This window comes from Chinchilla lanigera, unplaced genomic scaffold, assembly GCF_000276665.1.
Source record: "Chinchilla lanigera isolate Chin_1 unplaced genomic scaffold, ChiLan1.0 scaffold00004, whole genome shotgun sequence".
Lineage (NCBI taxonomy): Eukaryota > Metazoa > Chordata > Mammalia > Rodentia > Chinchillidae > Chinchilla > Chinchilla lanigera.
The window spans coordinates 40,395,596-40,409,400 of NW_004955405.1; the positions used below are offsets into that span (position 1 = coordinate 40,395,596).

The 13,805-nt window shown below is 46.1% G+C and overlaps 1 protein-coding gene across 2 annotated transcripts in view; it reads left to right on the forward strand.

The window, feature by feature from the left end:
- Polr3b (polymerase (RNA) III (DNA directed) polypeptide B) overlaps positions 1-13,805 on the forward strand; it is a 98,157-nt gene that overhangs the window by 42,307 nt on the left and 42,045 nt on the right. For both annotated transcript variants that reach the window (XM_013519054.1, XM_005374620.2), the window contains exons 13-17: positions 4,415-4,576; positions 7,575-7,775; positions 9,525-9,687; positions 11,054-11,207; positions 13,254-13,328. In XM_013519054.1, coding sequence (XP_013374508.1) covers positions 4,415-4,576; positions 7,575-7,775; positions 9,525-9,687; positions 11,054-11,207; positions 13,254-13,328 — 755 coding nt within the window. The remainder of the gene's footprint in view (positions 1-4,414; positions 4,577-7,574; positions 7,776-9,524; positions 9,688-11,053; positions 11,208-13,253; positions 13,329-13,805) is intronic.

The following is a 13,805-nucleotide window of genomic DNA, read 5'->3' on the forward strand; positions in this document are numbered from 1 at the left end:
TTTCGGTTTTTCTCCGGTACCGGGAACCGAACTCACGACCTTGCGCTTGCCAGGCAGGCGCTTTTGCCGCTGAGCTAAATCCCCAGCCCCCTCGGAAAAGTATTCTTAAAATAGTAACCATCTTACCCACAAATATTTTCTTCTTTTCATTTATTTAAGTTTTCTGTAATGTTTTTCAATAAGATTTTGTGATTTTCTCCATGAAGGTTTTGTACATCTTATGTTAGATTTACTTATAAATACTTCAGGGATTTTTTTTTTTTGGCAGATATTTAATAAATATATTAACATGAAAAATTTCAATCATATAAAAAATATAATCGTGAAATTAGTTCCTACGTGCACATCACAAAACTTCATTTATTGTCACTAGAAATCAACCTGACTTTATTTGGATTCTCCCTAACTTTACATCTCTTCCCAGGTCCCCACATTGAGTTGTTTAAACAAATTATAGTCATCAGATCATTTTAGTATCTCATCAGCTATGAAGTCATATCCTATAAAGACTTAGAAATGTATCTCTAAAACACCAAGCTTAAAAAAAATCATAACACCATTTTCATACCAAGATTATTAAAGAATAGTTGCTTGTTATTAAGGAGCCATTATAGATTTCCTCGGTTTCCTTATAAATGTTATTGTTTACACAGGGTTTTTCACATAGGATCCATTGTCTCACATATTGCATTTGCTTGGTATGTCTTTTATGTTATGTTATTTTATTTTATTTTTTGAGACAGGGTCTTCCTGTGTAGTTCAGGCGGGCCTTGAACTCAAGTGGTCCTCCTGCCTCAGCCTCCCCAGTATTGCAATTATTGATATGTTTTTAAAATTCTTTTTCATCAGCAGATCCTGGGTGTGTGTATGTACTGTGTCATTTGTTCTAAGGAATTTCTCACATCCTGGTTTTGCTGATGGTATCTCTGTATTGGTCAGGATTCTTCAGAGAAATGGAACCCGTAGGAGCAGGGTTGAGAGATGGGTGAGTGGACAGGCAGGTAGATGGAACTTAAAGGAATGGCTCCCATGATTATGAAGCAGAGAAGCCCCCACCTACTGTCTGTAAGGTAGAGAGCCATGGAAGCCGGTGATGTAGTTCAGACCAGATCCAAAGACCTGCTGACCAGGGAAGGGGAGGATGTAACTCTCAGTCTGAGGCTGAGACCTGAGAACGCCCCACTGCACAAGTCCAGGGGTCCAAAGGCAAGAAGGGCCCTGGTGTTCTGAGACCCCAGGACAGGAGTAGATAGGTGCCCCTGCTGCAGGAGAACGCGAGTTTGCCTTTGCTCTGCCTCTGTTCTGTCCAGGCCCTCAGTGGGCTACATTAGCCCAGCCTTCCTGAGAGGACGGGTCTTCTCTACTCACCTTACTGATTCATGCCAACATCCAGCTGGCGTGGTGGCTCACACCTTCAATCTCAGCACCCTGGAGGCTGAGGCAGGAGGAACAGAAGTTTGAGCCCAGCCCAGGCAATTTAGTGACTCGAGAAGACCTTGTCTCAAAATAAAAAATAAAAAAGGATTGGGTATGTAGCTCAGTGTAAAAGCCCTGTGTTCAACCCTAGTGCCAAGGAAAGTAAGTAAATAAAGAAAAAAAGGGAAAAATACTTTTCTAGAAATGATAATACTGATAGACATACTCAGAAGTAATGCTTTCAGCTCTATCCAAGAACCTCGTCAAGTTGACAACTAAATTTATATGTGTACAATATATATGTAGTGTATATGTTTGCTCTTTTCTTTTCTCCTGAAGCTTTGTAAATCGGTAGTTAAGTGTAGAGATTGAAAGCTATTAAAAGCGTTTTAGGTTTTTGTTTCCTCAGGCTGGAGCAGATATGGATGGTGGTGGTGTGTCCTGTCAGGAAGCACAGGTCTGGTTGTGTCTACTTTTTATACCATTGGACTTGGTCACTAGGTGAGGTGTTTGGGGTCCTTGGTTCACTCACTGTGTGTCCCCCATCAGTCTTGCTTCTGATGGTTGGTTTTATTCAGCAGCCTATGGTGGTCTGTTATTCATTTCTGTTATTCATTATTTCATCATCACATGCAAAATCGTCATATTCTAATTATCATCTTTGGTTACCTGGAGACCTCATTCATGTGAGAAAGGCAGCACAAATGCTTGCTACATTTTTTTTAAAACAGTTTGGAGAATAATGATTTAGTTCTTTAGTTTCCTCCAGAGGCAAATAGTAAAGTTTTTCACTGCTTTCTGAGTATCATTATAAAGTTAGGAATTTTAACATTTTTATGTAAAGTTTAGAATTGGCTTCTCCTTTTTGATAAATAAGTAAATGAATAAATAAATACCTAGTAGCTTTTGATTGCATTGGAATCTATAGGTCCGTTTGGAGAGAATTGACACCTAAATACTTAATCTTCCAATCTATGAATTACATATTTCTCCCACTGAGACTTTCGAAAATTTCTCTTGGCAGTGTTTTAAGTACATTTGCTTTTCGTTTACTTACCTTGGATCTTGCAGACTTGCTAAACACATTTATTGTTTCCAGGAGAGTTCTTTTTAGACTCCTTGGGATTTTCTGTGTGGATGAATACGTTATCTGCACGTAAACACGGTTTCATTGCCTCCTTTTCAGTGTTTGTGTCCTTGCTTCCTTGTTCTTGCCCCGTTGACGGGACTGCTACTCCATTGCACCACTGGTAGGAGTGGTGAGAATGGCATTCTCTGCTTTCCCCAATTCTGCAAAGGAAAGCATTCGGTCTCCAGCCCCTTCCTGTAGATCTGGCCCTGCTGTGCAGCCTTCCTGCTCCTCCCCCAGGAAGGATGGCCTCTTGCTCTCCACCTCTCCACCTTGGCGTGGTACCTCCCTGGGTTCATGGCCAGAGGGCTCCTGGGCCTCCTCCACGGTGAACTTGGGTGCAGGGCTTTCTTGGGAGCAAGGAAACCATCCTCTCCTGCGGGGCCGACGGGCAGAGGGCTCTGCCTCCAGCCCTCTGAATGCAGGATAGTCTTGGCTCCTGGGCCTTTCTGGACTGCAGGGTTTCTGGGTCCCCCTGGCCAATAAAGGGCTGCGCGCCTCACAGGAAGTCTACAGGGAAGCAGGTGATTTAGCTGCCCGTGTTCCAACTTCGTGGACTTCCACCTGCCGGCCTTGCCTGAGTGTACAGGGACAGACCTGGGAGGGAGTGTGGAGCCCAGCAGCGGCCTGCAGGAAGACCTTAGGATTACAGCTCATTTCTTCTTTCATGGTATTCGAGTCCTCACTTCCTGCCTTGCTAACAGCGTAGTTTGGCTCTACAGGGGTGTTTGCCTTTTTTTCTATCTAGTGTATATTTGCCATATGTAATAGGTACATTGGGTAGGATCTATCACTTCTTGGTTGTTTTGATCCTTTTACTTTCTCCAAAAGGCTTGCCTTCCTGTTTCTGCAGTCTCCTTAATTTTCCCTTTAATGGATTTGTGTATACTCTGATTTCTTTGTGGCACGGTCATGATTTTCATGTTGAGCCATTGTTTGTGTTTAGTTATTTTCTGCTCACTTGCACTGCTTGTCAGCGTGCCGCAGGTTGTCTGAGTGGGTCTTGCATGCTGTGCAGTTCTGCATGTCACTGTAGGGACCCGTTCTCAAGGGCCCTCGCAGCAGCGGCTCACGCTTCCCCAGGACTGACTTGGAAATGCAGTTCTCTGTCTCCGGCTCTGCTCTCGCCCAGCCTGGTCAGAGACGAGGCGTGACCAGCAGTGTGCTGGAATAGGGCAGGGCAGTGCTGTACCTCCTGGCACCCAAGAACTCGCCTGGGCCGCGCCGGCTCAGGAGCGAGGGGCAGCAAGGTGGGTAGGTGAGGACAGCTGGCTCCAAGAGGTAGTGCCAGCCATTTAGGAAAGCTCACGCTCTTTCACGGCAGTGCCCGCCCCCCTTTTTTTCTTCTTGTTTTGATTTCAGCATATTTGTAAAATGAAAAATGAGATTACTGGTCAGTGAGATCTAAAAGTCCTGGAGCAGATGATCTAAATGAAGTGCGCTGAGTGCAGGGATTATGTCATGATCTGTGGTCTCATTTCCCAAACCTACAATGGTGTAGGTACATAGAAAATTACCTACACATCGTCAAAATAAATTTTAAGGTAAATGTTTTCAATTTTAAGTTAAATTTTTTTGTTTCCTTTTTTTTTGTCTTTGTTTTTTTGAGACAGGGTCTGGCTATGCAGTTGAGGTTAGCCTTGAGCTCACTTTGTAGCCCAGGCTGGCTTCGAACTCACAATGATCCTCCTGCCTCAGCCTTCCAAGTGCTGGGATTACAGGAGTGCACCACCGCACCTGGCTTTCCTGTTTCTAACAGTTGCTCCGTCTTGTTTTTAAAAAGCCTTAAATAAGACCTAAGTTCAGTAAAGTAGCCCCGTGCTGCTTTTTGAAAGATTTCCATATAACTGTACTTTTCTTTTCTTTTAGCTTCTATCTCTTCTTTTTGAAGATCTGTTCAAAAAATTTAATTCTGAAATGAAGAAGATCGCAGACCAGGTGATTCCCAAACAGAGAGCGGCACAGTTCGATGTCGTGAAACACATGCGGCAAGACCAGATCACCAACGGCATGGTGAACGCCATCTCCACCGTGAGTGCGCGGCTGCGCGGTGTGGGCCAGGGGGTCCGGGAGAGTGGGTGGGCAGGCATGGTTTTCAAGAGTGTACACAAATAACACATTTTCTGCCTTGAAAAGTAGTCCAAAGTTTACATGTTGTCGGTTTTATTAGTAGTGACCCTGCCCACCCCCAGCCGTGGTTTTAGTTTCCACAGTGTGATTTACTTGTGTGGTCAACTGCCATCTGAAAATATTAAATGAAAAATTCCAGAAGTAAATGATTTACAAAGTTGAAGAAACCTTTATTGTAGTGTGATTTTCCCATTTTATTATTATTGTTAACCTTCTACTGTACCTAACACATAAATTGAACTTTATCATAAATGTGTATATAGAAAATAAGATAAAATGTGTATGGTTTTGTACTTTTCTGCAGCTCCAGACATCTAAGGGGCCCCTTGGGTCATATCTCCCATGGACAAGGAAGGATTTCTGTATAACTTTCCTCCAAATTACTGTCCCTTATCTATTAGGCAGTAAGAAAATAGATGGGGGAAATCTTCTAGTTTGACTATTAGTAGCTATTCTTTTATTTTGTTTTTTTGTTTGTTTGTTTGTTTTTTTGGTTTTTCTCCGGTACCAGGAACCGAACTCACGACCTTGCGCTTGCCAGGCAGGCGCTTTTGCCGCTGAGCTAAATCCCCAGCCCCAGTAGCTATTCTTTTAGTGGATAACTTTCCTGCTTTGTTTTCTGTAATAAAATTGACATTTCAGCCAGGTTTATTAATTGACACTGCCCCGTGACCCATACAAGCACGTTTCATTTCTCGGTAGCTTATCGTCCTCGGAAGCCTGTCAGCTGTGCCCCTTGAGCGTGACTTGGTCCTGGCAGCTGCTGCACATCCAGCCTCAGGCTGTTCACTAGGGGTTTTCGGACAGGGCTTGGCCGCCTGCAGGGCGCAGCAGCTTTAGGTCTAGCTGGTGTGGTCTGGCTCGCGTTTGCCGCTAGATACAGTTACAGTATGCGTGGGACCGTGCCCGACAGAGTCTGCGGCCCAGCACGTTGCTTCTGGTCGCAAGGGAATCGTGGGGCACACTTGTTTCCATGCTGTACTAGGGACATTCACATGGGGCTTTGAGGGTAGCCTTGCGGGGCAGCTTGCAGAAGCTTGGTGCTAAACGTGTGAAGAAGCTAGGTCTGTTTTCCCTGCTTCCTGCTGCACGATTTCCAGTCCCTCTTACTGCTATTTGCAGTAGTTCTTTGGCCCTGAGGGAGGCTGCTTTATCTCCCCACAGGACTGCTTATTAGGGAAGTCAGCTGTGGGCCTCGTCAGCCGATCTGAAGGCGGCCAGGAAAGGGTCAGCCGTTGTCACTGTAGAGTGCTTTCCCCAAATCTGCCTTCTCCGAGGAGCAGTTTCCGACCGTGGGTTTCTCCCGCTCCCTGTGGGGTGCTCTTGCAGGATGCGAGCCCACGCTCTCTCCCAAGCATCTTGGCTGCTCTCCCTACTTACTTCCTGTTTGCCAGCAGCTGCTGTTTTATTTTGGCTTGGTGCTAGATATTTATTTACCTTATTTACTCTTACTCTTGGGCATAAGTCCGTTTGCTAGATTCATTCTAGTGCCAGAGACAAAAGGAGTTGAGTGAATAAGCAGCACCGGCGGACCAATGTGAGGGGTACACGTGTTATATCTGTGACTTTGTTTTGCAGTGGATAAGGTTTCTTAGAGTTTAGTTCGTTTCCATGTTATCAAGAACTCAAGATTCTCAAGTGATAGATCTTGCCGGGGATATAGCTCAGCAGCACAAGTGCCTGCCTGGCAAGTGCAAGGTCCTGAGTTCAATTCCTGGTGCCTCCCCCACCCAAAAAAAAACACCACAATCAAGTGGTAGATCTTCACTGTAACAGAGATAAAGCTACACTTTGTGAGCAGGGGAGCCCTCCCAGATCCTCGAGTCCTAATGCAACACACAAGGGATCCCCGAATCCAGAACGCTGTTGTACACTCACGGAGTCTCAGACTGGGATCCGTGCGTCCACTCCTGAAATTGCGTGTACATTGTGGTTCATGGTCCTCTACGTTTTTCTCCGGAAAGTGTTCATTGAGCTCGCTGGGTTCTTGAAGGAGCACAGAGAACCGCAGTTGCTCTTTTTCTCTTTGGAATCAGACAGTTGAGTCGGCCATTATTTCTGACATTTATTTTCTGCTTTGCTGTTTTGATGCATGCTATTCTCTACTGTTAACTCATGTTACCATGAACTTACATTTCTGGAAATATTACTTAATGTGTGCAATCAGTATGTTTAATATGAGATATTTAGTGCACAAAAGGTAAGTTTTATGTTCAGAATTTATTTATGTGAATGTTTTAATATTGACGTGATAGCCACAGAGGGCTGCGGTACTTCTTAGTGCGCACACGTGCACAGCAGGGGTGGCGAGCCAGCGTGCAGCACACTTGCTGCCGTAGGCTGTGCGTTGGCACTGAAAGCTCTAAAAGGTTTGCCACCACTCGTGTACAGTTTTTGGATTTCTCTGGCCTCGATCAAGAATTGCTATCCATCGTTTTTCTGTTGTGCTTTCTTGTAATTAAGCCCAACTTTGGGAGACCTCTGAATAACGCATCCAACATGAGATTGTCTGTGTGAGCTTCAGACTGGTTTCACCTTAAGCGTGCAGAGACTGCTGCGGTTCTGTTAGCCCATTGCTTCCCATGGTGCTCTGGTTGAAGGGGCTGCTTCAGTGTACAGCAGTTCCTCACAAGATGGCTGCTTGGCTGTGGTGAGGCTACAGTGAGGCAGTCTGAGGTGTCGCTAGATGTAGTTCACATTCATCCTATTCTGAGGAAACGCCAGCAAACGGGCTGGCTAAGATGTAACTTCCGTCATGGGATTTTGACTCCCAGAGATGCATCACAGCTGTTACTTCATAGGCAAGCAGTTTCTGTCGTGAACTTCTCAGAGTGACTGCTCAGTATCAGGCAACATATGAAAGGGTTAGGGCGGTCTCATATCTTTCATCTCTCCGCAGGGAAATTGGTCTCTGAAGAGATTTAAAATGGACCGCCAGGGTGTGACCCAAGTGCTGTCTCGCCTGTCCTATATATCTGCACTGGGCATGATGACAAGAATCTCTTCCCAGTTTGAAAAAACCAGAAAAGTGAGTGGTCCTCGCTCCCTGCAGCCGTCGCAGTGGGGAATGCTCTGTCCTTCGGATACTCCTGAAGGAGAGGTAAGGGCCCCAAGGAGTCTGGACGGGATCAGAGGTCAGATGTACTGAGGTGGAGGACTGGGGGGTTCTGCTCCTGTTCCCAGCCCTGAAGCCATTCCTTTTTATTGATGGCCACCTACCTGGCAAACAATATAGATGCAGCTTGTCAAGACTACCTTGGTATCACCCCAGAAGCCAGTCCCTGAGAAACATTTGATTCAGCATCTTACCTGCCGAGATACATGGACCACAGTCCCCTTGCTCATTGTAGCTTATCCTGAGGATCAGTGTGATGAGGAGAGAGAATGTGAGGATAGTCCAGGAACCCATCACCCCAGTGCTCCTAAAGCTTCCTGAGTAGCGCCTTCCTTTCCTGAGGTGCATCTAGGACGTCATAGGATCTCTTACGGCAGTCAGGCGTGTGTGGTCCAAGCCCTTCAGTACAGCACTTTGGAGCTGTCACCTAAACACGAAATCAGGGGCTTCTGTAGGTTCACCTCTCCATCACCTGCCGTGGCTCCTCTCTTTCATGTTACCATTGCCTGTTCACTTGATTCTGTTCCTTCTCAATCATGAACTTCTGAGGAAGAACGGTTGGTTCATCAATGTAAGGCAGGCACCTAGCACAGGCCTGGTTCAGAATGGAAGCCTCATAAATATGTGCCGAATGAAGAAATAAGCTAACTTATAAGGAGTAAAAGATGTAGGTTCTAAAGTGTAGAAATTCGTTGTAACTTGGAGGAGGTGAAAAATATTTGTCCATGCAGAATTGTGAGTCTTAGAAATTATTCTAACTTACCTTAACCATGTGGAAATGTACATTAAATACATAGTTTTTAAAATCTGCACAGTTTACTCATTTTCAACTTGGGTACACTATCCCAGAGATTGCTTCAGCTAACGTCACTAAAGTGACTACTTTGTACATTACTATAGCAGATAGTTTTTAAGAATTAAAGACAATCTTTACATACCACACATCTTTAATGTGTTTTCTATTTGCTGTATTCTGTCCTTATTGACATGTTTGTTTTTGATGGGTTTTTTTGGTTGTATGGAAGTTTAGAATTATTTGTTATTTCCTTTTCATTGTGAAATAACTCCAGACCTACAAAAAAAAATTGCAAAGATAGTGCAGAACCCTTCAACTAGAGTCCCCCGATGTGGATGTCTTACATGGCTGTGACACAGTCACCAACCTCATGAGAGTGACATGGAAAGTGGTACCATCTGGAGACATGTTTACATCCCACCTGACATCCTGCCAGTGTTGTGTTCTGATCTAGGAGCATATACTTTTTCAGCCTGGAGCAATTCCTTGGTCCTTTTTTGCCTTTCATGACCAGGAATTGTGAAGAGTTCTGGCCAGTTGTTTCCAATCAGAGTTTTGTATTTTTATGTAGCCTTATGTAGCCGCATTTATCAATATTCTCCTACATAATCATCATAATGGGTATGGTGTTCCATTGTGTGGGAATAACTGTTCATAAAATCCATTTCTTGTTGGACTTTTATGATGTCATTATTATTTATGATTATAAATAATACGATACTGAGCATTTCTGTGGCTAAATCTATTTTACATTTCACCTGAAGATAAACTTCTCTGAATGAAAATGTATGTGTATGTTAGTCTTTTTTATGAATTGCCAAAGTGCGCCTTACAAGGTTGTGCTACTTTATGTTGCCACAGCAGAGTGGTATTTTCAGACACAAGCTATTTTGTGTTACTAATGTGGATTCTTAGAACTGGCTGTGTTATGTTTTAAGGCCTGTGGTCTGGTTAAAAACTTGGCCCTGATGACACACATCACAACCGACATGGAAGACGGACCCATTGTTAAGTTAGCCAGCAACCTGGGAGTGGAGGATGTGAATTTCCTGTGTGGGGAAGAGCTGTCCTACCCAAACGTGTTTCTCGTCTTTCTCAACGGTAGGTCTGTTGGAGATGTGTTCATCCCGAGCAGGGTGAGGGAACCTGCTACTGTGCTCATATTTACAGCACAGACGTACTTCAGTTCTGGGCCCAACTGGACCTTAATGGACAGAGAGAAACCTGGGAAGGGGGACAGTTTCTCTTGGCTAGGGCCCCCCAGGTCTGAGAGCACATGTTCACCCGCACAGGGCTAACCCTGCTGAGCTTGATGCTGTGCTCCTGTTTGCAGCTGCAGGCAAGTCCTGAGCAGAAGAGATGCAGCCTAGTTAGGAGCAAGTCCATACCTGAGTCCTTCTGCAGAGATTGTGACACACACACACACACACACACACACACACACACACGCAAGTCCATACCTGAGTCCTTCTGCAGAGATTGTGACACACACACACACACACACACACACACTCGTAGGGCGTGGCATCCAGCCATTTGATCCGTGTGCTCTTGGCAACCTGGGCAAGAAGCTCTTCTCCTCTGACAGGTGTGATTAAGATATATGGTGAATATTAAAATTTTAAACATTTATTACAGTAAAAAACATATTGTCACTAATCTTGCTCAAAATACTCCCTCTTACTTGGGACACCCCCCTCCACACCACTTTCCGAAGCAGTTCTGGAAGTCCTCTTTGTGTCTTTGTAAAGTGTGATCAGAGGTGACCACTGCTGCCGAGTGCCTTCCAGTGGAAAGACAGGTTTGTGAAAACACGACGCTGTGCCCTCATCACCTCAGTCGCTGGACCTGACACCGTGCGACTTCCAGCTCTTCCCCAAAGACACAGCGACCATGAAAGGGAAATGTTTTGGATAGATTCAGGACATGAAGGCAGCCATGAAGGTGCAACTGGCGGCACTCAGGAAAGCCATCGGGAGGTGGGCGCCAGCAGTGTGCCCCTGCCTTCTCTCTGCAGTGCCCTGGTCCAGGCCCCTGTCTGATGTGCTGATCCCAGCCACTTAGCACAGGCCTCCTTTCCCTCCCGCTCACTCTGGCAGCCACTGTCTGTGGCCATGTGGGCTGCTGGGCAGGTCAGGAGCTGGGCAGGGCTGCTTGCTACCTGCCCACCTCCCTGTTCACTACATCCTTTGCCTCCAAAAGTGGGCTCTTAGCTTGCACTCTTGCCCAAGTCTCGCAGCCCTCATATGGGGCACCCCACTTTCTCTCCTCAGCACCCCAAGGATGTGAGGGAGCCAGGGTTCAGACCCGGATGGTGTGTGCTCCCTATAGAACAAGGCTGACTGCAGTGTCCTGCCAGAAACAGTGCTTGCAAGTGACCGCTTGTGCTGCTTAGGGTTCTTGCTAGGTGGACAGTGAAATTAGATTAGGATCATCTTTTACTCCTGTTTCACCTCCTTTCACTTAGGCAACATCCTCGGGGTCATTCGAGACCATAAGAAGCTGGTGCACACATTCCGACTGATGCGAAGGGCTGGGTACATCAACGAGTTCGTCTCCATCTCCACAAATCTCACAGACCGCTGTGTTTATATTTCCTCCGATGGAGGAAGGCTGTGCAGGTACGTGTTGCTAAAAATGACCTACGAGTCTCTTCACGTCATCTTTGGAAAGACGTAGACTTTTTATATTTGAAGGTGTTTTAGCCTCTTTCATTGTTAAGATAAATTTAATTTGGTTAGCAGACCCTCAAAGATTAATGGAGATGAGATGAACGGGCAGCTCCAAGATGAAGGGAGACAGTCTGAGAATGACAGACCTGTGTAGAACAGTGGCTTGTGTGCGTGTGAGCATTTGAAGTTTCTGGCCTGGTTTTCTTGGCTGTCCCGTGTAAGAGAGAACAGCTCAGGGTCGGCCTGAGGGTGGTGGTGAGGTGCGCTACCTGGTGTAGGGTGTGAGGCACGAGGTAGCGTGCATTTGTAACTGTTACCAACGCCGCCTCATTTGGCGCAGGAAAAACATTGACATGTTCTAGGTTATTCTTTTTTAGGCTTTTTCTCTTCCATTACGTCCAATATAAGAAGGCGTACTCTAGAGAAAATACTCATTTTTAGAGGTCTTTGTATCACGGCAGACCTCGGGTCAGGCGGGGAGAGCAGTGGCCTGCATTGTGTGCCATGCTGTCTCTGTCATCACCTGCATCACACCCTCAGCACACTGTGGCCATCGAAGGTCACAGTAGTGTCCCTGGCTTCCCCACCCAGAAGCTGGAGTTTTGTGGCGCTGCTGGTTTCTGTGGGAAGCTCGCTCGGTTTCTCTTCGTGACTTGTGCTCCCCCACGTGGCTATGCAGCGTCTTCTCTGTCCTCACACGGTCCTGGGCGCAGGGTGGAGCACAGGAGTGTCTGCTACGACCGGTTCCTGTCGGTGGGCCCAACCTGTCCCCAGAACACAGGCATCACATGGTCCTGGCGCAGGCCGTCCTTTGTGTGCATGTTTCCTCAGGCACTCACCACCAACAATTACGAGTTAATCTCCACCTCAAGCCACTGTGCCACTGGGTTACCAGGCGCGTGGCTTTGCTCTCTGCAAACAGCCAACCACTCTTTGATCAGTGGTGGCTTCAAGTCTCACTCACCGATGTCCATCCTGAATTGGACACTGCATCCGGCACTTTGCAGACCTCACTCCCAGTGCCTTTCAGCGTCAGGGCCAGTGCTTGCTTGCCTTCTCTCTCCTCGGTGTCACAGCAGCCCCTCTACACCTGCCAGACGTGGCCAGGACCCATGCGTATTGTGTTGTTCTGAGCTGGTGCCTGAGATGCTGCTGAATAACTCCCAAGTGGGTAAGGTGTACAGCGTGGACACTAGCTGAAGGCAGGAAGATGACGTGTACAGCTCGGGCACTCTAGGTGAAAGGATGCAGATGATGTGTGCAGCATGGACACTAGGTGAAGGCCTGCAGATAATGAGGAGAGCGTGGACACTTTAGATGAAGGCGGGCAGACGATGTGTGCGGCGTGGACACGATAGGTACGAGGCTGGTTCATATCTGAGGCGGAGCAGAGTGAGGTGGCGCAAGATTCCACCGTGCTTCTCAGCTCAGCAGGCAGTTTAGAACTCGTGAATTATTTATTTATGGAATTTTCCCCCTACTATTTCTGGGCCCCTGTTGACCTTGGGTAGCTGAAATCACCAAAAGCAAAACCACTAAAACCACAGATAAGTGGGGATGACTATGTACCACACATTCCCGGTGTGAAATTAGGAGGTGTTTCTGGAGTGACCATTTGTACAAGTTTTAAGAATATGATACAGTTTTATTTCCTCTCCAGACTTTATTGTCTTTTTTATATTGCCTTTTCACTTAAACCCAAATGCTTTATAAGATATTTGAAGTACTGCATCATGTTCATGTGTGTACGTAATGTACGCGTCTCATGTGCATGGGTGTGTGTGTGCGCGTGTTGTATGTGTATATGAGAGCGGGTGGGGAGAGAAGGTAGGTTTCCTGTGCTCACACGTAGAAAACATACCTGCTGGCCCCAAGTAGCCTAGGAGTGAGTTTGCATGTGTCTGCGTCTTTCCTCACTTCGCTGTAGTAAACGTGACTTGCTAATGTAGTTCTCCCATGCCGTCATTACTAATTTGTTACTTTTTTCCATTTTAGACCTTATATAATTGTCAAGAAACAGAAACCAGCAGTCACAAATAAGCACATGGAAGAGCTGGCCCAGGGGTACAGGTAAATGACCGAGAGTAAAATACCTACATGCACACTCTGGTCAGTGATGGCATTATTCCTTCTGCGCTTTTAAGGAAAGTGTATTTTCATGTTTAGTCTCTTATCCTCTCTACCACCTTGTCAAAGAAACATCCTTCTCCATGTGAAGCCACTTGGACAGGGTAAAGGATTTACCAAGCTAGGTTATAAGAGTTACAGAGTCTTGCTGTAAATCAGTGCCCCATGGGATTTTTCCAGTCAGAACAGGACTTTCATCTGTATATTACATAGGCTCTATGGGTCTCTTGTCACATAGGGTTTCGAGCATCAAAGCCTTAGAGTTGGGATTCAGCTGACAAGAATCATAGCACATAGTGCGTGTATCTCAGGGATGTGTGACCACTCTGTGATCCAGAAGGGTTTGTGTCAGCATCCCAGTATGTTGACGCTCTCTGGAAGAGAGAGCTGCATTGGGCATGCTGTTAGTATACCTTCAGT